At 41.3% G+C, this 24232-nt stretch overlaps 1 protein-coding gene across 1 annotated transcript in view; it reads left to right on the forward strand.

Moving 5' to 3' along the window:
* Positions 1–24232, forward strand: part of NOX3 (NADPH oxidase 3) — a 63644-nt gene that overhangs the window by 10888 nt on the left and 28524 nt on the right. Inside the window, exons 5-10 of the mRNA XM_020880131.2 lie at positions 258–403; positions 2863–3044; positions 8311–8434; positions 13889–13981; positions 16326–16579; positions 23165–23327. Of these exons, the coding sequence (XP_020735790.2) occupies positions 258–403; positions 2863–3044; positions 8311–8434; positions 13889–13981; positions 16326–16579; positions 23165–23327 (962 nt within the window). The remainder of the gene's footprint in view (positions 1–257; positions 404–2862; positions 3045–8310; positions 8435–13888; positions 13982–16325; positions 16580–23164; positions 23328–24232) is intronic.

Genomic DNA, 24232 nt, shown 5'->3' on the forward strand with positions numbered 1-24232 from the left:
GAAGTCGCTCAGTCGTGTCCGACTCTTTGCAACCCCATGGGCTGTAGCCCAGCAGGCTCCTCCATCTATGGAATTTTCCAGGCAAGAGGTACTAGAGTGGGTTGCCATCTCCTTCTCCACGGGACCTTCCCAACCCAGGGATCGAATCCAGGTCTCCCACATTGCAGCCAGACGCTTTGCCGTCTGAGCTGCCAGGGGAGTTACCACAAAGGAAGAAATTAACACAGTGCCTGTTCCGTGTCATCCCCCACCCGTAGCCATCCACATCGTGGCGCATTTGTTTAATCTGGAACACTACCACTGGAGCCAGTCGCCAGAGGCAGAGGGGCTTGTGGCTGCACTTTCCAAACTCGGCGACACCCCAAACGAGACCTACCTCAACCCCATCCGGACCTTCCACACAGTGAGCTCTTCTTGCATGTCACGTCGTTTCTCATCCCCTAAATCCTTCCTTTTATGATACCTCTATAAGGAATCCTTTATTTCAAAAGCTTCTGATAATAATTTTTTAAAAGCTAGGGAGCTGGTTTCTGCCACATGCTAACATCAATTTCACCTTTTAAAAGAAGTTCTTTTCTTCTGCCATCATTGTTGCTAAGAGGTTATGAGCAAGAAAAATTGATGCCACTTAATTAGTTTATAGCCAAAAGAAATAAATAAATACACCTAAACAAGGAATGAAATAACCTATTAAAACTTTAACCTTTAAGTTTTTAAAGTAGCTCATGATTAGATATTTTTTAAAAGCATTAGAATCATAAAGAATGTGAAGTGCCATCTAAATTCAGGGATGATGAATTGGATGTTTTTATTTTCAGTTTGCAAATTGTTTTCTGGATTGCCTTTCCTGTGTCATTTTTGGCACACAAATGACTAGCTAGTTTGCCAAATCTGATGCTGGACAGAGCAGCTAATTCCATAATGAGACCTGCATGGCCAGTGACATCATTAATGCTAATTAGTTGTGTGCACATGTAAGAAAACCCAATGTGTTGCCACAGAAATCTGCCTGAAAAGACATTTCTCTCATTTAATTCACCCCCTACCTCTGTTTTCCTCCTTGATCTAAACTTTTGCCATGTACTACCTACCATATTGCAAAATGTATCCTGCATGTTGACCAAGATCAAAAATCTGTATTGCCCAAGAAGAGCCTAACACAATACTCTCCAAAATGGAAATTCCTCCAATACTGTCTGGGCCATCTCTTTAAGTGACCCTTTTACCCATTTAGCCTTACTTGAAGAAGCAATATTCAAAGTCTCTTTCTGGGGAAATTCTTCCATGTCATGTCTTCTAATTATCCTACAGTGATTTTGAAAATCAGGCCATTGATCTAGTAGAGCTACATTCTCTTAGCTGACAATAATTAGAAGCTACAGAGGCCCTAAGCCTGTGGGAATGGGATGCCTTTGGTGTACTTATTGGAGCTGCAGGATTTATCTGGGCACCTACTGGGGTTAACTCTGTCCCCCATTAAGGTTCTGGGGACTCCGCTGTTATACACACCCGAGAATAAATTTCAAGATTTTGAAGAGACTATACAATAAATTGTATTTATTACAAATACTTTTAAAGTAATTTGAAGTAAATTAAACATGATTAAGCTACTCCCCATATGGCTATTTCAAAGTTTTAAAGGCAATATACCATGTAAGTACTAATTAAGGTCAAGAAACCTTCTAATCTGGGATATTTAGAGAAAGATGGGTACCCATAACACAACGTGTACATTATAGAGCATTTCTAACAAGACACAGAGGAATTGTTTTAGATGATCCCTTGCAACTCAAACCAGTCTATAAATATGTCACAAGAAGAGGGAAGTGGGGATTTGCTTTAATAAGCAAAGAAGAATGATTTGAAATTAGCACACCATGTGATATCAATGGATTTCTAAAATGCCTGAGTACACTGGGAAAAAAGTCTTTTAAATGTCTTAGACATAACCCTTTCAATTTTATTTCCACTGTTTGCTCTACAAAGAAAAAAAAACAACAGAGAAGTCCCTGTTTAAATTACCTCAAGATCTCAAAGCGGCCCAAATCAATGATATTTTACTGACAAAAAATACAGTGTGCACTTATGGAGCTCATGGTTGTCTCAAAGATAGTAACACAGTGTGTGAATACTAATGACTTGACCAGAATATGGGAAACTCCCAATAAAGCAAAATGTTTTATGATTCATATTCTGAAATGCTATTTAGCTACCCTCAACACTAACAGGTCAGAATTCTGGCCTTGTGTCTATCTGATAAGAATAGCTGTATCTTTATTGATCACCTAGGATTTACAAAGCCGTATTCCAAGCCTCCTGAGGTGGCATGAAAGAAATGCAAGTCATGGTCCTTCCAATTAAAAATCGAGAGCAAGGAATAACTGCCAGGGGAGCAGAGTGTACAGCTGCTTTATTGGGGACGCCCCCGAGGGGCCTCTCCAGAAAAGCGTTTATTAAAGTTAAGATGCAATTAAGCATGGTGAGTCTCATTTTTATTTTAAAAATTAAAAAACTTGAAACTCAGGGGTTTTTTGCAGTATTGTGTCTTAAAATGCATTTTCATATATTGTCCTAATTTCAATTCAACATCATCAACTTTGGCATGATGGCTGATTTATACAGATGGGGGAGAAAGTAGTTAACAGAATGACATTGGACAAAATCTGAGTATAGTGAATTCCGCCCTCAGGTGGCAGAGGAAAGGATAAGTCCCTTGTTGGAAGTGTATGGGGACCCTTTCCAAGGTTAATGTGCTTCTGACTAGTACATTTTGAATTGCTCCCTGTTTGGATTCTCAAATGTTGATCCTAAAATGGAAAAAAGGAACTGAGACATTAATGTGATGGTGTTTGTTTCTTTTAGAACACAACCACTGAGTTGCTAACTACAATCGCAGGCATTACTGGCCTTTTGATCTCTCTGGCTTTGATCTTGATCATGACCTCTTCCACCGAGCTCATCCGGCAGGTGTCCTATGAATTGTTCTGGTACACGCACCATGTTTTCATCGTCTTCTTTATCGGTCTGGCTATCCACGGAGCAGGGTGAGTCCTTATGACACTCAGTGAGTCAGATTTTATCTCTGTGAATCTCAGAATAGTCTCAGAAAGTCTTTTGGATGGAGGAGCATGACATGCAGGACAGATGGACATAGAGAATGTATGAAAAAGCAAATTCACTATGCCAAACATAGTGGATAAAAAAGCAATATAGATGGTTAAGGACTTTATTTTCTCTAATTCTGTTGGGGAATCTTGACAGGTATATGAGAATTTTAATGAATACTGGATAACAATAGATCTATATTTTATTTAGAATCTATTTACACAATCCAATTTATGTGGGAATCATTGGGAAATATATTTTTGATACTCAGATTTTACTTTTGCTGGACAAAATTATCTACTAGAAAACCCAGTGTGGCGGAGGGGACAGAGTGTGAGATGACCAACCTGATCTAGGTTGTGCCACTGGTCACCAGAGTGACCACTTGCAAGCCTTTTCAATTTTTTGAACCTCAGTTTCCCCATCTGGCATCTAGGATTCCTTTTTGCTCAAACATCCCATAAACTGCTGTCCTGGCATTCAACACCCACCTGATACTCTTAGTTCCTTCATCAGGAAGCTAGAGTAGCAGCATCTGAAGTATAGGACCTTCAAAGATAATGTTTTTAATTCTTTAAATGTTACCAAAATTGTGCAAGAGACAATGATCAGAACCATTCCCAAGAAAAATAAATGCAAAAAGGAAAGATGGCTGGCTGAGTAGCTGTACAAATAGCTGAGAAAAGAAGAGAAGTGAAAGGCAAAGGAGAAAAGGAAAGCTATACCCATATGAATGAAGAGTTCCAAAGAATAGCAAGGACAGATAAGAAAGCCTTCCTAAGCGAACAGTACAAAGAAATAGAGGAAAACAGTAGAATGGGAAAGACTAGAGATCTCTTCAAGAAAATGAGAGATACCAAGGGGACATTTCGTGCAAAGACGGCACAATAAAGGACAGAAGCAGTATGGACCTAACAGAAGCAGAATAGATTAAGAAGAGGTGGCAAGAATACAAAGAACTATACAGAAAGATCTAGTGACCTGGACAGCCACAATGGTGTGCTCACGCAGCACCCGGGCATCCTGGAGTGTAAAGTCAAGGGGGCCTTAGGAAGCATCACCACGAACAAAGCTAGTGGAGGTGATGGAATTACACCTGAGCTATTTCAAATCCTGAAAGATGATGCTGCGAAAGCGCTGCACTCAGTATGTCAGTAAATTTGGAAAACTCCGCAGTGGCCACAAGACTGGGAAAAGGTCAGTTTTCATTCTAATCCCAAAGAAGGGCAATGCCAAAGAATGCTCAAACTACCACACAATTGCACTCATTTCGAATGCTAGCAAAGTAATGTTCAAAATCCTCCAAGCTAGGCTTCAACAGTTTGTGAACTGAGAGCTTACAGATGTTCAAGTTGGATTTAGAAAAGGCAGATGAATCACAGATCAAATTGCCAATATCCGTTGGATCACAGAAAAATCAAGAGAATTCCAGAAAAACATTGACTTCTGCTTCACTGAGAATGCTAAAGTCTTTGACTGTGTGGGTCACAACAAACTGTGGAAAATTCTTAAAGAGATTGGAATACTGGATCCATTTTACCAGCCTCTTGAGAAACCTGTATGCAGGTCAAGAAGCAACAGTTAGAACCAGACATGGAACAACAGACCAGTTCCTAATTGGAAAAGGAGTACATCAACGTTATATGTTGTCACCTTGCTTATTTAACTTATATGCAGGGTACATCATGCAAAATGCCAGACTGGATGAAGCACAAGCTGGAATCAAGATTGTTGAGAGAAATATCAGTAACCTTAAATATGCAGATGACACCATCCTTATGGCAGAAAGGGAAGAGGAACTAAAGAGCCTCTTGATGAAGGTGAAAGAGGAGACTGGAAAGGCTGGTTTAAAACTCAACATTCAAAAAACTAAGATCATGGTATCTGGTCCCATCACTTCATGGCAAATAGATGGGGAAACAATGAAAACAGTGACAGACTTTATTTTCTTGGGCTCCAAAGTCACTGCAGATGGTGATTGCAGCCATGAAATTAAAAGACACTTGCTCCTTGGAAGAAAAGTTATGACCAACCTAGACAGCATATTAAAAACCAGAGACATTACTTTTTCAACAAAGGTCCGTCTAGTCAAGTCTATGGTTTTTCCAGTGGTCATGTATGGATGTGAGTATTGGACCATAAAGAAGGCTAGGCACTGCAGAATTGATGCTTTTGAACTGTGGTGTTGGAGAAGACTCTTGAGAGTCCCTTGGACTGCAAGGAGGTCCAACCAGTCCATCCTAAAGGAAATCAGTCCTGAATATTCATTGGAAGGACTGATGCTGAAGCTGAAACACCAATACTTTGGCCATCTGATGCAAAGAACTGACTCATTGGAAAAGACACTAATGCTGGGAAAGATTGAAGGCAGGAGGAGAAGGGGACAACAGAGGACAAGATGGTTGGATGGTGTCACTGACTCAATGGACATGAATTTGAGCAAGCTCTGGGAGATGGTGATGGACAGGGAAGCCTGGTGTGCTGCAGTCCACGGGGTCGCAATGAATCAAACATGACTGAGTGACAACAGACTAGCTTATCACATAATAATTATTTTGCAAATTGATGTCTTTTTCCCATGTTAAAATTTTAAAACACGTTCATATAGTGTATGATCAATTTGACCCCAACAGTCCTGTCCAATGAAGATGGTGCTGTTATACCCATTTCATAAGGAGTAAATAGATGCTCAGAGGGTTAAGTGATTCATTCAAAATCCAAGGACAAGTAAATGGCAGAGTCAGAGGCAAGACACTGGCTTTCAGACAACCACCCTTTAGTGGTAACAATCCCTGGAGATCAGTCCCTACTTACATGAATAAAACATGCCTCGACACTTGCGAGAATGTGACTGGTGATATTGCAAAGCCCTCTGTGGCTCGCCTGCAGCTCCTCCTCTGTTACGCACACTCGCTGGATACTCCGTCCTGCACCCATTCTCCCACCCTAGCAGCTGCTGAGTGCAGGGGGCTGGTCTCAGAGGTGGGCTCTGTTACTGCCCAGGTCTGGAAGGGCAAACACAAGGCGACAGAGACTGGATAGTGGCCCGAGACAGTCACACACCTCGTGGGGACTGTGGCCCCCATGCGGGGCCCTCTGGGCAGTTCTTCTCAGTTTGCACCTCCCAGCAAGTCGGCTGCCTCCTCCAACCTCCCACCCCATCCTAGATGCACCCCTAATCTTAGCCTGCCCTTCTTGAAGGGGGTCTGTGTGCCTCCCACTGGCTCTGCCCAGTTAAGAGCTTCCCCATCATCCATTAGCTTTCCCAACACACAAACACAGAAGGAAAAATTGCCCCTAGCATCATATTCAACTCTAAATTAACTGGCCATCCCTCGGCTAATCTTTAGAAACCAATGTTCACATTGATGCTGCTGCTTGGCTAAGGGCTTTCTAGCCTCTTTTAACTTTAAAATACCTGCACTTGACTCTCCTGAATGTGTCATCCTTCACCCTGACTGTATTTGGGGGATGGGGTGGGTAGTATGTAATCCCCAAGCCTTCTACCCCAAAGGCTGTCAGACCTTCCTTTCTGAGTTCTTCTGCCGATGCCAGAGTGTTAACCCCTGGAGTTCACTTGAGAGCTCTTCATAATTCACGTGTGTCTAGAAGACCTCTTCACAAAAATTATGCATGCATTGCCCTGATCCTTCCTCCTCGGCATTCACTCCATGGTGCATTGTAGGAGCACAAGAGGATTTCAATGGGCAGTGTTTCACTGGAGATATTTTTTAATATCCAAATAACATTTCACAAGATGAATTTTTTTTTTTTTTTTTTTAGTCATTTTAACTTAGTTGAAAGGCTTATTTTGGGATAAGGGCCTCATTTAATCTTCTCAGCTTGAAGTATTCTACAGCTACTGTTTACAGCAAAAAGTAATTTGCAAATTCTATACAAAAATGCCAAGTAAAGTAGGATTATTGCAATGTGTTAAAGCCCACTAATCTTCTTATTATGGGATGGCATAGATGAAGACATAAAAAGTTTAAAATTTTTTAAAAAGATGCTTGCTGCATTTGAGAAATGTTCTGAGGTCCCTTGGGATGCAAGAAATGTCTGAGGCCTGAGAAGGAAGGTGTTAAAAGTTACAGATGCTTTTCATCTGGCTCCTGTATTTTATTCACTCATCCTATGTCTGGGAATCTCATGGGAGATTCACAGATAGTTTTGCTCATCTAACTCAAAGGGAGGTTATCAAGTTTGGAGGACTTCCATAGAACAGAATAGGACAAAGGCCAGGATGACAGTTCTCCAAGGCCACTTCCAAGGGCATCGCTGCACCCTCCTCCCAGGCAAAAGCGGATGTGCTACTCCACGGGACCCAGGACCTGAGTAGCCTAGTGTGGTGCTTCGTGTGATGCTAAGCTTTCTCTGCAAGGACCATGTTCCTCAAAAAATAAACCCATGTATTTTACTCATAAACACCTAGGAAGTGAGCAACGCCTAGGTTGTATGACCTCAGTACCCCATGCATCACAGCCTGTGCACCAGTAGATAAAGGAAGAAATTTGCCCTGAAGCAAATTGTCCGAGGCCAGTTGATACCGCATCTGTAGGAAATCTAATATAACAGGATCACAAGACTCTTGATCCAGTGCTCCATTCATGAAGACCAGCTTCTTTTTTCACTCTCCAATTCAACAATATCATCTTGAAAGGCACATTTTACATCGACCTATTTGAACCCCATCAAAAACTAAGCCTGCTCTGGGTCACTGGGGGGACATATACCATTATTCAGGGCACTTCTTTTGACTTCTTCACTTGACAACTTGTAGGTGCTCAGAAACAAACCAGGAAAGGAAGAAGTACAATAAATTTGCAAAAGACCCAAATAGTACAGTTAGCCAATTAGCCTGAATCAGCAATCAGGACAAGATGTAACCTAATTAGATTCAACAGTCTACAAAAGGATGTGTTCAAACAATTTCCTTCATTATGAATTCTCTAATGTAGACACTTTCAATTTAACACAGGATACCACTGAGGGGCACTTCTTTTCTGGGCTCTTCAAAGTTACTCAAAGCATCTTAAATTCCTATTTTTATAGAAGCTCAGGGAAATGCATCCCAGCCCAGATTGCAAGACAGTGGAAGTGTTATTGTAGAGTCCATCATAGTATATGTATCTGTGGCAATCACAAGGCACAAAATCAATTTCAAATCTGAGGGTTTTATTATTATTATTATTTTTTAATAACAAGCCGGATTGTTCGAGGCCAAACCCCCGAGAGTCTCCTGCGGCACAACATCACCTTCTGCAGAGACCACCTGGAGGAGTGGCAGGCCCGGTGCCCCGTGCCTCACTTTTCTGGCAGGGAACCTTCGGTAAGAATGAGCCCAGGAGCTTTTAAAAATAACTGTTGCCACAGTTAAAATAGCTAGAGCTTTTACATGCTTGAAAAAACGAACAGCCCGTGTCACCACAAGACAAAGCCAACTCTTTATTAAGAGTGCTAATGGAGGACTCGAGTTATGGATAATTTCAAGAGAGATCTCCTGCCAAAAGCACTCTGTTCGTTTTGAAACGTGTTCTTCCACTTACATTTAAATATCAATGTCTGAGAGCGTGGGATTCAGAGCCCTGCACACACAGCCCTGACTCTGGAGGAGTCAGAAAGCGGTGGCTCACCACGCTCAGCTTTCTGCACAATCAGCTACCTGATGCCCTGGGCGACTGCCCGCTGCATCTTGAGGACTAAGAGCATCCCTTCTCAACGAACGTCAGGCAGCACCCAAGTGAAAATCAGGCTACCTTTGCGAGCTTGCCTTCTTTCTTTCCACAACTTACGAGATGGAAAGAAATTGAAAGTACATATATTTACTTCCTCTTCTAATTAAGCTTCTATCCCTGAAATAATGACAATATTAGACCAAAATAGACTTAATTAGAGTAGATAATAGTGTCCACAAGATCTCAAAAGCAAGATTTCCTGGGTATGCTGTCAGGATGACAGTTGATGGCATGCTGCTGCTGCTAAGTCGCTTGAGTCATGTCCGATTCTCTTTGATCTGATAGACGGCAGCCCACCAGGCTCCTCCATCCCTGGGATTCTCCAGGCAAGGACACTGGAGTGGGTTGCCATTTCCTTCTCAAATGCACGCATGCATGCTAAGTTGCTTCAGTCGTGTCCAACTCTGTGTGACCCCATGGACAGCAGCCCAGCAGGCACCTCTGTCCACGGGATTCTCTAGGGAAGAATACTGGACTGGGTTGCCATTTCCTTCTCCCAGTTGATGGCACAGATAAACAGAAATAAAAATTTTCTCCGGTCTCCTCATGTGTCTCAGAGCAATGCAAACCTGGGGGCAGCTGGGTAATGCATAAAAGAAAGCAAATGAAGCCAGCAGATTAAAACGAGGAGGAAACAGGGACAAAAAGGTGCGCGTTTGCGCTCAGTCGTGTCTGACTCTTTTGTGCCTCTGTGGGCCGCCAGGCGCCTCTGTCTGTGGGGTTTCCCAGGCAAGAACACTGGAGTGGGTTGTTATTCTCTTCTCCAGGGGATCTTCCCCACCCAGGGATCGAACCTACATCTCTTGAATCTCCTGAATTAGCAGGCAGATTCTTCACCACTGAGCCACATGGGAAGCCAAAAGATATATATCATTTAAAAATGGGATAATAGGATATGAATGGTGAGGATTCAGGAAAGTAAGTCATCAGCATATGAAGAATATAATGATTGACTTTTTCAAAAATCCTCAAGTCTATTCAATGAAGCACTGGATTTTAAGGATGGAAACAGCTAGGAGGAATGTTTAAAACCAAGAGAAGTGGAATAGATGTGCCCATTAGACTGTGGTTCTTTTAATGGCCAGTATAGATTGTCTCTGTCTTAAACTCAACTATCGGGAGCCACTACCCAGCCTGCATATTAATGAGGAACATGAATGCCTCTCTCAAATGTTCAGCTACAGTGTCTCCATAAAAAAATCAATACTCTCCCACACCTCATGAATACAGACTAGAGCCGGCTCCCAGCAGCATTTGCTGACATTAATTATCATGAGAAGGGGGGACGTGCCCACCTCTCTGCTCACTCTCCCATGCTGTACTTCTTGCACACCCAAACTGGTGCTGTCACTCTTTCCCATTATTTTTAATGGATCCTGATTCGAAGCGTGTGTGGGCTGTGCAATTACCGCTTGGCTGAGCTGTACGATATTCTTTCTGTTGTCTGAGAGACACGAATCCAAAAGGCATCCCAAGGACAAGAAGGGTCCCTGCGCCTCCCTGCAGCACACCGACCCTGTCTATGCAGGCCTCCGTCTCTTCCTCTCTGCCTCTCTTGACTGAGTGCATTTTCACGGTGCTTTTCCCTATAGAATATTTATCAGTTCACCTTTAGGGGTGCACCTACTCTCCTATTCCTCCCAAAGCTGGTAGTGTTTCATGCATCACCTCTACAAGCTGAACTGATCAAAGAAACCGATTATATTATTATTTTGCAATCCCCTTTGCCCCTTTGTCTCACTCCCTCTTTCTTCCCAAACTCACAGGCACACGCTGCAAGACTCCAGACTAGAATTCCTCATGCCATCCCTCTCAAAAGATGTCTGGTCTCCCTTAGCCTATTTCATTTAACTTCAGCTTTAACAAACAATAATAATAATAATAATGACTGGCACTTTTTAATTACTAAGGAATGATGCCAACAGTATAGGGAAAGCTTTAGCTGAGGTAGAGTTAATTCAGCAAACTCTTGCCAACTGGCTGTTATATACTTGGCATTGCACTAGATGCAAGATTCAGGGATGTGGTTCCCACCCCCTGGAAATCCTATTGTCTCAAAAAAAGAGGCCATTCATAAACACACACATAAAATAAAATCAAAGCCAGCATGTTCTTATTTTCTGGTAGGAATGAAAAACCAGGAGTGAAAGTGGAGGAAACAAGTTTCATTACTGCAGCTTTTAAATCAACATGGTTTTATTTCTACCATAAAATACTCACTGTACCGTGACTTTTTCAGTATTTTTTAGAGAAGAAAATATAAAGCTAAAAATCCACAGAGTCTTTTAACATTAAAGAAACTTAGATACTAAATAGCCCTGGCCCTTTATTTATTAGATGGAAAAATTGAGGTCCAAGGAGTTTTCATTTCTTACCTATGGTCACAGAGGGCGTTCCAAGCAAAATCACATCAAGGAGCCAGAGCTTCTAACTCTCCGGCCATGAACTTTCACCTCTATGCTCTTCAGCATTCATTTTGAATCTCTGGCCTTTTCCCACTCCTCATTTTGCCAGCTCTCTGCTGCTATCCACAAGTGTATGCCCCCAACATTGTATTCACCTCTGTGAGCAAAGTTGAAACATTTAAAATCTTGGAGGGAACCCAAATAATACCTTCTTTCAACTCTCCCATTTTATAAGGCAGAAAAGTTGAGCGTAAAAGAACCCAAGATTTTCCTAAAGGCATAGGACAAGGGATGGCAACCCCAAGACCAGAACCCCGGGTCTTCTGAGGCCCATTCCAAGACTCACCCCATCACACGTCCCTCCTGCTCTGGGCCGTCCCTTCTTGTTTTCACTCACTCTTGCCTTTCCTGGTCATTCCTGTTGGGAAATATATCTTTGAATATTCATCTCTGGCCATCTTCTCCTCCATCTCTAATTTCCAGGGGCTCCAGGAATATCACAGTATAACTAAACTAGGCTTTCTCCTCCTGGAGCAATTTATATACTAGACAGAGATAGCGGTAAGGATTAATAGCTTACATTCACCTTCCTGAGTAACCGTACAAAGAAAAATAATCCATTCCATTTTATCAACATAGAAAAAACAGAAACCATGACTGACTTGACACCAACAAAATGAAGTGTGTGATGTCTCAAAACTTTCTAAAATGGGCGTGGAAGATTATTTGTAAAAATACATAGAGACTATGGGAGTGTTTTTTGCAAATCTCTCTCTAAGCTCATACAGAAAGAATTGCATCCTTGCCATCTTTTCTGTAAATATCCAAGCCTATTCTCAAAATACTTTCTGGTTCATTCAAGCATAAGAGACCTAAAGACTCACTGCTTTGGTCCAACCCCATCCTTCATGTCTACCCTTTCCTGCCTTTTTCCCTTACTCTGATCATCATGCCCACCTCACCCACAGCATAGGTGGACAAAAGGTTTTATTCTCTCGGCTATTCTGAACACGTTGCTGAATCCCACTGAGGCAGAAAAGAATAAGTGGGTCAAATTGCTTTGTGTTGCCTACATAAATGGAGCCTTTATCAGGCAAACAAGAGGCTCCCAGGGAAAAAGCACAGAAGGTTGAGGTAGGTGAGAAAAGGTGCCATGCAAACAGACCTAGAAATAAACAAAAGAACTTCGAAGAAACAAGAAAGATAACAAAAGCAAAAATAATGCTGAAGGGCTTGTGACCCGCCAACAGACAGACAAGACAGAGAAGGATAATAAGTAGGGGAGTAATGAGCAAGGAAGATGATGAGTCAGTCGGTGAAGGTTTAGTGAATATCTGTGTTCAAGAGAAAGGGACGCCCTTCTTGCTACTAAGATAGGATTCTAAGAGTAAGGTTCAGTGGATTTAGAATTCCAAGGAGGGAACTGAGGGAAACTAGGAGAAGGCTTGGGTTCTACTCTTGTCTCTCTGCGACCTCACCCCGTATCCCTGACAATGCATACCCATTCTTGGAATGTTGTTTTTTCTTCTTTAAAAGAAGAACTAGGCTAGATTTCCAAGAACCTTGATCATCCTACAATTCAATGAATTAATGAGTCTCTAATGTGAAGCAAGTGTCTCTCTTCATTGAACAGAAAGAAGCATGATTACGTGGGAAGAACACAGGCTGGGTAGTCGGGGCCATCTGGGTTCACATCTTCACTGCGAACCTTGTTTATCGCCTTTGCAACCCTGGACAAACTTGTGTCATCTTGTTGAGCCTCAGTCCCCTCTTCTGCAAAATAAAGAGAATCTCGTATGTCTCAGAAGGTTGTTTGATTAAATTTGAAGATTAAAGCTTCAAAATTTTTAAGTTCCTATTCCTTCCCTTTTAAGGAAGCAGACACCTTATGTTATAACCCAACCCCTGGTGCAAGGGTAGCCTACCAGTAAACTGAAGCTCAATAAGGCAGATTATACTCAGAAAAGGCTAACGCAGAATGGAAATGTTCCCTGTCACAATTCTCCAGACAAGTATTGAGGCTTTTGTTCTGATTCTGTTGATCTAGATTTACAACATTGAAAAACTAACTTTGTTTTATTTCAGATAACACTGACTATGCCCATGTGTGTAAAAGTGTGTATGTGGGTGTGTGAGTACATGGGTGTATGTGTGTGTGAGAGTGTGAGTTGTTTTAGGTGGACCTGCAAAGTTATGATGCATTCTTGGCCCCAAAACTACTATTTGAAATGTTTTTTATTGAATTTCTTATGTCCTATGTTGACTCAATAATGTAGTTTGTAAGCCTTTGACTTTGGTTGAGTTTGGGAGCATTTATGACCCTATCATATATAACATAAACATCAATCTACTTTCTATTTCTTTGCAAATTCAATTATTTCTAATTACATAAAGGCATCATTGATCAAGTAAGCATAAAAACCAATACAGAAGAGTTTAATCTCTTAAATAAGCTTGTAGACTTCAAGGCATAATTGAATGTTATAGTATTTAATACAAGGAGACATCTTTGTTGTTGATAACTGGCCCAAAGTTAAAGGAAAATGTCTAAACCCCATCGTGTTATATATTGATTGGTTCAAATTGAAAATATTTGGATTCCATTTTCATTTCCTTTTCTTCTCTCTTTGCTGCTCTCTGCAGGCTTGGAAATGGGTTTTAGGCCCCGTGGTCTTGTATGCGTGTGAAAGAATAATTAGGTTCTGGCGATTTCAACAAGAAGTTATCATTACCAAGGTATGCATGTAGGTTTATGTCTGAATAAAAACCTGAGTGTAGATGAAAATTTTTTATTGGCCCAAGTTTTTAATTTGCCATTTTTATTGCAGAACCATCTGTAATTTAGAGGCTCATCTTCTGTTCTAATAATTGCTTGTATCCTGTGCATCATTTAGTAAGACTAATTTTACTGAGGACAGGGATCAGGGCTCCCAACTGGTACACAGAATTCTGATAAAGGTTATGCTACAGCCCTGGAATCACCTGTATTTCCCTTTATTTTGGTGTCCTCTAGGGGAAAGGGCAGGAGGGCTGAGCATGCTTTACCTGGATCACAGTGCCTTAGAGTATAATTGCTTCTTCCACCACATAAAAACACGGACGTTGCAAACACAAAAATAGTGTACATATATTTTCAAGTACACACGCTCACACTTGGAACTGCTGAACAGAAGATGGGGGAACAGCTGGCCTCAGGTTTAAACGGAGAAAGGGCACTGGGGTGGGAGTTAAAAATGGAGCGGAAGGGGCCCTGCCCTAGTGAATGAAGGCAAGAAGCTAGTATTTTCCAGTCTTGACATAGCTCGTCACTGCTCCCCAATTTTTACCTTGAGCTGGAGGAAGGTCTCAGCAGACAGATCCAAAATACATGCCCAAGCAGTAAAAGTGAAAGTGTGAAAGTGTTAGTCGCTCAGTCATGTCTGACTCTGAGACACCATGGACTAGAGCCCTCCAGACTCCTCTGTCCACAGAATTCTCCAGGTAAGAATACTGGAGTGGGTTGCCATTTCCTTCTCCATTTCCTTCCCAACCCAGGGATGGAACCTGGGTCTCTTACATCGCCGGCAGGTTCTTTACTATCCGAGCCACCCAGAAAGCCCAGGCAATAATAGTAGTGTAATAATAACTCTGCTTTTGATTAAGAAGAGTAGGACCCCTCTGTTATTCTGCAACATATTGTGTTGTTTTACTTTCTTCATAGCATGTGTCATCTCCAAATACATTTCTTGTATATGTTATTATTTGCAATAAAATAAAATCTTCTCTACCCCAGCTAAGATACATGCTACTTGAGAGTGAGGACTTTTTTTGGCCTCATATTCTGTACTATATCCCCAGTCCTAGAATAAGTCTGGAATAGAATATACACTCAAAAAACATCTTTTGACTAAATGAATGAATGAAGAAAAAAATGAACACATGCCTAGGAGACTGAAAATTTACCCCAAACTCTCCCCTCAGATGTTTTAATGTCTTAGAAGAAATTCTCTGCTAACCAAATCCATGCAGCTTTGCTAATACAATATTAACAGAATACTCTATCTCTTTAACTGTCTTCATGAAAGCAGATGCACAGAAATTGCTTCATATTTCTGTTTTAAGCTGCTTCTGTGTTGCTGTTTTTAAGTTAAGCACCAAAGAATATCAAGCTGTATCAAAAGCCAGACCGTAAAACTTCTGGAAATCTACTCAAGCTGTTACTAGGGAGACCATTTAACAGCTGAATCAGAGCAAGATCAGTAGGGAGAGGAGAAACTAATGATTAAAATGCTGTGAAATTCTCTTCTGAATGGAAAAATACTGTCACAGGATCCAGACACTAGATTTTGCTCCCATATAACTCCTGTCACAAAAGAAGACATGTGAGCCTGGAAAAAAAGAGGTATGTCTAAGGAGGAAAATTAATTCTTTGTCTCTGATAGGTGGCAAGTTATAGAGCACTTTAAAAAGCAATAGATTTTGCATCATGCTTTCTTACATCTAAAACTCAGAGCCTAAGTAGGAGATTGGACAAGGTTTGAATAACACCAAACAAAACCAACAAAACATTTCAGAGTTTGAAGATTGTTTCATACTTAGAATGAAGAAATACCAGGGTTAGTTCACAAAGGATGTAGAAAAGATACACGCCATTGAAAATGGTAACAAACTAGACCTACATTTTAAAACAACATGAAGTTAATTCTGTGGCTATTTCAATAACTTTAAGCCTAATTAAGTGCTATGGATGAAATGCTAGCTTATATTCTCTTGAAATTAGCCGGCCTGAAATTAACTGTGCTACCGAAAGCATGGTCACTGAGACAAAAAGTCATGTGCTAGACACCACTTTGCCCCTGATGCAGCCACACAAATTTCTGGCCTTAGCCCCTGAAGAAGATTAATGTCATTCTGGCTGAAGTTGCCAACTCAGACATGAAAGTTGTGGCAATGATCCTTGGAAACTCATAATTAATGGTCTATGTCAATTACAGCTCAAAAGAGTTGATATAAAAATTGAAAAAGCTTTGATGGGATGAAGGCCATTGTCTTATTATTTAACCTAAGTGAAAGAACCAATGACTCTCTTGCTGTGATTTAGGTGGTAAGCCATCCATCTGGAGTGCTAGAACTTTGCATGAAAAAGCGTGACTTTAAGATGGCACCAGGGCAGTATGTGTTGATCCAGTGCCCATCCATCTCCACACTGGAGTGGCACCCCTTTACCCTCACCTCCGCTCCCCAGGAGGACTTCTTCAGTGTGCACATCCGGGCAGCCGGAGACTGGACAGAAGCTCTATGTAAGGCCTGTGGAGCAGAAGGACAGCCTCTGAAGGAGCCCTGGAACCTGCCAAGGTGGGAGCCCATTTCTTTTTTATGTATAAAGGTTAGCATTCTATAAAAAGCGAGGTTCTTTAGTGCATCAACATGCTGAGAGCTTCTGCAGTATCTTAATTCTAGATGGTAAATTTGAAACCATTTTAAAAATTTGAGTACAAACAAGTACATTTCTTTAAAAAATCAAATGATCAACAAAGGCAGGTCATGATCCAGGAACAGGAAACATTTTGTTTTCCCAGATCTAAAACATCACTTTGGTCAATTACAAGCAACTTGTAATGCCTAACACAGTGCTGTGCACTTTTTGCTGTCATCGTCTGTTGTTGGACCATTCAATCCAAAACAGCATCCTATTTAGAAAAGCCCCAGCATGCACCAGAAGTTTAGTATAATTGCCATGCCTTGGTTCCTTTTAGTAATCAATGGCTTAAAATTGATTCCCACTCTTGCTACAGGATTACCCAATAAGAATTCAAAGTCTATGTTTAGGGCTCCAAAAAAACAGGGACACAGACAAAAAATGTAGAGATAAACATTGTGAAGAAATTTGAGAGAACAATAATTTTTCACTGCTTTGGGCACAGAAAGGATTTAATATAGCCCCAGGAATCTCTGAGATAAGCAGTGACTAAGGAGCCCAAGAGGAGAAGCAAATCCTCGAGAAGAGGAAGAAAACTCTTCCTCTAAACTCAGGAAAAAGAGAGAACAAGACCTCTTTTTTTAAAAGTTCACATTAACAGATACACACTACTATATATAAAAAAGATAACAAGGGTCTGCTGTGTAGCACAGGGAACTATAGTCAGTTCTTTGCAATAACCTATAATGGAAAAGAATCTGAAAAACAGTAGATATATGGCTCAGATGGTGAAGAATCTGCTACAATGAGGGATACCAGAGTTTAGTCCTTGGATTGGCAAGATCCCCTGGAAGAGGAAATGGCAACCCACTCCAGTGTTCTTGCCTGGAGAGTCCCAGGGACAGAGGAGCCTGGTGGGCCACAGTCCATGAGGTCGCAGAGTTGGACGTGACTGAGTCGCTAACACTAACACATGTATGGATCACAGAATCACTTTGAGGTTCACCTGAAACAATATAAGTCCGTGACACTTCAATAAAAGTAAATAAATGAAAAAAAGACTTCGCCTTCTGAGGTCAAATGGAGGAATTTCTTGACATTGGTACTAGAGTTTTCAGCAATTTATATCTACAACCCAAAGCCATGGGTCTCAGCATCCGACAACCTGGGTTCAAAGCCCAATTTTCATGTGATCTTGGAGGATATATGTAACACCTGCCTCGGTTTCCTCCTCTGTAAGATGAAAATGATAATAATAGAACATAGGTTCTGTTTCGGATTAAATATGATAGTCAGTACGATGCTCTTTGCATAATGCATAGTAAAAAAAAAAAAGTTAGCTATTCTTGCTATTAGCAAAATAAGAAAGGTCACAGATGACAATGAACGTGCTGATGAGAAAGGGAAGACAATGTAGGTAAATAAAGGTCTTGGGTTCAGAGAGACAAGACCGAAGGTTGCTGGGCAATGCTGACGAGAAGCAACAGTGATGTGACTGCTGCGGAGGGAACTTGTTTCTAAGATATGTTATCAGAAGCTGTATCTACATCAGACAGGAAGTACCCGAGTGAACTTGATAAATAAGAATTTGTGCAAAGGACAACATTGAGAGAAATGGAGGTGTTTTGGTCCACAGAAAGAACCATCAGAGTGTCATGACGACTAGATTCAGCTAGTTAAAGGCTAGAGAGGCAGGGAAAGGAAAAGACTTAGTTTGTGTTTCTCAGGAAGGTAACAGGTCATGAGTTGTCAGAAGGCAGATCCCAGTGAGACAGGAGGAAAAACTAGACCAGCCCCTTGATGGAACACGGGGCTCTGCAAATTCACATGGGAAAGTGATCAGCGATCAGAGATGTGAAAGGAAGGATCACTGTACCAGCAGGGAGATGGGATCCAATATTTCCTCCTGCTGCTCCAGCCTAGATTCCCAGTTTTATGTAGAAATGTGGTTATTGTGCATTTCTATGAATTATGACACAATTTTTCTTTGGGTTTAATTGTTATCTCTATTATCAGTGTCAAATAAATCCTAAATACAATGAAATATAAAAATAACTATAAGACGTTTTAGTTGTGGACAGTTTCTGTTTTTCTCTCTCTCAATTCCCTTTATCTAACTATTTATAAAAGAATCTACCATGGGCTGAGATACAAACCCTTTCTGATTAAGGCCCTTTTATTTTTATTCTTCTATTTCCATACATCAATATGTAATAAAAGCCCTATTAATTAATATTAATTTGAGGAGAATCAAATTGAATTATTAGGAGGTTTGGTATATGGAATATTTTAAAATAAACCCAATTGAACTTTCATGAACACATAGTAAGCCCAAATGGGCCAACCCCGGTGCCTTCAATAGGCACTCCTTAGGGAATGGTTATGAATAACTTAGAAGCTTTTTGATTAGCATATCTTTGTTCATATGTAAATGTGTGCTTTTGGAATAGTTGAGGTTATTTAATACATTCTGTTGATTGAAATATTTTAAACATTCACAATCTATTCAACAGACTGTTATTGAACAATCCACGGCTTGTAAGGTGCTGGCTTGCAGTGGTGGGCAAAGACAGATACGCCCCCTCCCTCCTCAGAACTTACAGTCCGAGGAGAATTTATGCACCAAACCCGCCTGCCAATGCAGGAGACGCAGGAGACTCGGGTTCAGTCCCTGAATCAGGAAGATGCCCTAGAGGAGGAAATGGCAACCCACTTCACCATTCTTGCCTGGGAAATCCTATGGACAGAGGAGCCTGGAGGGCTACAGTCCATGGGGTCACAAAGAGTCAGACGTGACAGAGCACACACACAGGGAACTAAGACCCCACATGCTGAGTGGTGCTGCAAACACATACACACACACACACACACACGCACACGCCAGCCAAAACAGCTATTAAATTACATGAATGATGAGGACTGCAGAGGAGAGATCAGTTCAGTTCACTCACTCAGTTATGTCCGACTATTCGCGATGCCATGGACTGCAGCACACCAGGTTTCCCTGTCCATCAAGAACCCCCAGAACTTGCTCAAACTCATGTCCATCGAGTTGGTGATGCCATCCAACCATCTTACACTCTGTCATGCGCTTCTCTTCCTGCCTTCAATCTTTCCCAGCATCAGCATGTTTTCCAATGCATCAGTCATTCGCATCAGGTGGGCAAAGTATTGGAGCTTCAGCTTTAGCATCAGTCCTTCCAATGAATATTCAGAACTGATTTCCTTTAGGATGGACTGATTTGATCTCCTTGCAGTCCAAGGGATTCTCAAGAGTCTTCTCCAACACCACAGTTCAAAAGCATCAATTCTTCAGCGCTCAGCTTTCTTTATGGTCCAACTCTCACATCCATACATGAGTACTGGAAAAGCCATAGTGTTGATTAGACGGACCTTTGTTGGCAAAGTAATGCCTCTGCTTTTAATATGCTGTCTAGGTTGGTCATAGCTTTTCTTGTAAGGAGCAAGCGTCTTTTAATTTCATGGCTGCAGTCACCATCTGCAGTAATTTTGGAGCCCAAGAAAATAAAATCTGTCACTGTTTCCATTGTTTCCCCATCTATTTGCTGTGAAGTGATGGGACCAGATGCCATGATCTTCATTTTTTGAATATTGAGTTTTAAGCCAGCTTTTTCAGTCTTCTCTTTCACTTTCATCTAGAGGCTCTTTAGTTCCTCTTTGCTTTTTGCCACAAGGGTGGTGTCATCTGCATATCTGAGTTAATGACATTTCTCCTGGCAATCTTGATTCCAACTTGTGCTTCATCCAGCCCAACATTTCACATGATGTACTCTGCATGTAAGTTAAATCAGCAGACAATATACAGCCTTGTCGTACTCCTTTCCTGATTTGAAACCAGTCTGTTGTTCCATGTCTAGTTCTACCTGTTGCTTCTTGACCTGAATACAGATTTCTCAGGTCTGGTATTCCCATCTCTTGAAGAATTTTCCAATTTGCTGTGATCCACAAAGTCAAAGGCTTTAGCATAGTCAATAAAGCAGAAGTAGATGCTTTTCTGGAACTCTCTTGCTTTTTCAATGATCTAACAGATGCTGGCAATTTGACCTCTAGTTACTCTGCCTTTTCTAAATCCAGCTTGAACATCTGGAAGTTCACAGTTCACATACTGTTGAAGCCTAACCCAGAGAGTTTTGAGCATTACTTTGCTAGCGTGTGCGATGAGTGCAATTGTGCAGTAGTTTGAACATTCTTTGGTATTGCCTTTCTTTGGGATTGGAATGAAAAGTGACATTTTCCAATCCTGTGGCCACTGCTAAGTCTTCCAAATTTGCTGGCATATTGAGTGCAGCACTTTCACAGCATCATCTTTTAGGATTTGAAATAGCTCAACTGGGATTCCATCACCTCCACTAGCTTTGCTCATAGTGATGCCTCCTAAGGCCCACTTGACTTCGCATTCCAGGATGTCTGGCTCACTAGGTGAGTGATCACACCATTGTGGTTATCTGGGTCATTAAGATCTTTTTTTGTATAGTTCTTCTGTATATTTTTGCCACCTCTCCTTAATCTCTGCTGCTTCTGTTAGGTCCATACCATTTCTGTCCTTTATTGTGCCCATCTTTGCATGAACTGTTCCCTTGGTATCTCTAATTTTCTTAAAGAGATCTCTAGTCTTTCCCATTTGATTGTTTTCCTCTATTTCTTTGCACTGATCACTGAAGAAGTCTGTTTTCTCTCTCCTTGCTATTCTTCACAACTCTGCATTCAGATGGATATATCTTTCCTTTCCTCCTTTGCCTTTAGCTTCTCTTCTTTTCTCAGCTATTTGTAAGGCCTCCTCAGACAATCATTTTGCCTTTTTGCATTTCTTGTTCTTGGGGATGGTCTTGATCACTGTGTCTTATACCATGTCACAAACCTCCATCCAGTTCTTCAGGCACTCTGTCTATCAGATCTAATCCCTTGAATCTATCTGTCACTTCCACTGTAAAATTGTAAGGGATTTGATTTAGGTCATACCTGAATGGTCTAGTGGTTTTCCCTACTTTCTTCAATTTTGGTTGAATCTGGCAATAAGGAGTTCATGATCTGAGCCACAGTCAGCTCCTGGTCTTGTTTTTGCTGACTGTATAGAGCTTCTCCATCTTTGGCTGCAAAGGATGTAATCAATCTGATTTCAGCATTGACCATCTGGTGATGTCCATGTGCTGAGTTATCTCTTGTATTGTTGAAAGAAGGTGTTTGCTATGACCAGTGCATTCTCTTGGCAAAACTCTGACAACCTTTTCCCTGCTTCATTCTGTGCTCCAAGGCCAAACTTTCCTGTTATTCTAGGTAGCTCTTGACTTCCTACTTTTGCATTCCTGTCCCCTATGATGAAAAGGACATCTTTTTTGGGTGTTATTTCTAGAAGGTCTTGTAGGTCATCATAGAACCAGGGGATAGATACATGGTGTTATAAATCATCTAAGACAGAATTTAACGTAGACTCAGAAATCCATGAAGACGTCTCCAGGGAAATGATTACTGAGACATTATGGAAGGATAACCGTGAACTATATAAGAAGACAGAGGAGAACTTGGGGCAGAGTTTTCCAAGTGATTAGTTGGATTATCATGGGCAGAGGCCCCATGGCCAAAGAGGGTCCTGTGTTCCCTAAGAAACAAAAGAAAAACCAGTGTGGAGAACTGGTCATGAGAGATGAAGCAGAATCCAGGAAAGCTCAGTCCATTTAGGACCCTATTAAAGACAGTTACGGGTCCCCAATTGCTCAGATAGTGCTCTTGTACTGCCTGCAGTACAAGAAATGTGGATTTGATCCCTGGAACAGGAAGATCCCCAGGAGAAGGGAATGGCTACCCACTCCAGTATTCTTGCCTGGAGAATCCCATGGACAGAAGAGCCTGGTGGGCTACAGTCCGTGGGGTCACAAAGAGTTGGACACGACTGAACAACCAAGCACACACAAAGATAATTATACTTATTCAATTAATATGCAATATTCTTATAAAGAAAAAAATTTGCCTACGCAAAGACCACCTGCCCCTGGCCTGATTATCACAGATTTTTAAGTTCGCATAATCTAAAATAATGAGTTTTAGAAATTCAACATAACTGACAAATTATTCCAAAATTATATTTATTCCTAATGAATAGCTTCCATTAGACTAAAATGATATAAACATGCTAAGAAGTGGATGGAATAAATAAAAACAGGGGGGAATTACATTAGCAAAAGGAGAGGTAGGCCTTGGAAGCCACCTTGATACTTCTGTTTTTTTCCCCTGATGGCAGCTGGGGAAAGAAAAGGAAAAGAAAAGGCATCTTTTATCAGTCTTCATGATGCAAAACAAGCTTCTAAGAACTGCAAAAAGAGCTGTGCTGTGAGGCTGGCCACCAGATCTCTCCACTCTGTGTTCAAACAGGGCATTCTCGAGCACAGAGCTAACCTCCCTGCACACTTATGCCAACACATCCTATTCAAAGCACTGGTTTAGGGTGGTTTTGTTTTTAAGAGTAGAGTGTTCTGAAAGTCAAACCGTGCACTTTGTGATTGCAGGCTGGCGGTGGATGGGCCATTTGGAGCTGCTTTGACGGATGTATTTCACTATCCAGTGAGCATGTGCATTGCTGCGGGAATAGGGGTCACTCCCTTTGCAGCTCTTCTGAAATCTATCTGGTACCAATGTTATGAGGCGCAAACCCTGTGCAAGCTGAACAAGGTATGGAAAAAAGTCATCAGCTCACCCTTCCATGAATTCAAAGGTTCATCATCCTTCTATCTATCATCTGCTGATTCCTGGGGAGGGTTTTAATTAACTATGAGGGATAAACTCAAGGATCCTTAACTATACTTATGTTCTTAAAAATCTCCTTTCAGTATTACATTTATGAGAAGGGTTATGTCTAATCTTGTTCAAGATGACAAGACATAAATTTTATTGCTTCATTGCTGTTACAGGACATGTAATTGCTCATGTCAGTAAAATATGGACAGGCTGCAAATGGCTATGTGACTGGGCTGCAGTGAGTAATATTAACAGGCAGGCTTTGACTCTTGAGCTTGTTACTATGGTTTAAGTGTATGATTCAATATCTTCATCTCGGGGGCTCAGAGTCTTAATTGAGAAGCAAAAATGCCGCAGTTGGGATTCATTTGTCTGCTTGCTTCTTGTTGTCATCCAACTCCAAATCTCTCTTTTGTCATTTCTTGAATGTTCTGAGACTAGCTTCCTCCATAGTTCCCTTTCTCCCTTTTTCCATTCCTTATCTGAACCTTCTTAGGGTTAGCAACAGACACTAGAGCAACAGGAAAAAGGGATGTCAAGTTGAATGGTGTCAACTCCAGGGGACCCAGGACACCTGATGAACCTGGTTCTGATCTTTCTCCTGCCACTTCTCTGGTTGACACTTTGGCAATAGTTTGCTCATCTATCCAAGGAAGATGCTTGATTAGGTCAGAATGTCTCCATGTCTTCATATAATGGGGTCCACTGAAGAGAATTCTGTAGTCAAATGACCCCAGAAATGTTATGATAAGGCACCCTTTAGAAGAGTCACATCTTCTATTCGCCTATTAAATAATTTCTGTAGAAAAGAACATCATTCAGTTTTGTTTCACCCAACT

The sequence above is a fragment of the Odocoileus virginianus genome, chromosome 34 (assembly GCF_023699985.2).
Source record: "Odocoileus virginianus isolate 20LAN1187 ecotype Illinois chromosome 34, Ovbor_1.2, whole genome shotgun sequence".
NCBI lineage: Eukaryota > Metazoa > Chordata > Mammalia > Artiodactyla > Cervidae > Odocoileus > Odocoileus virginianus.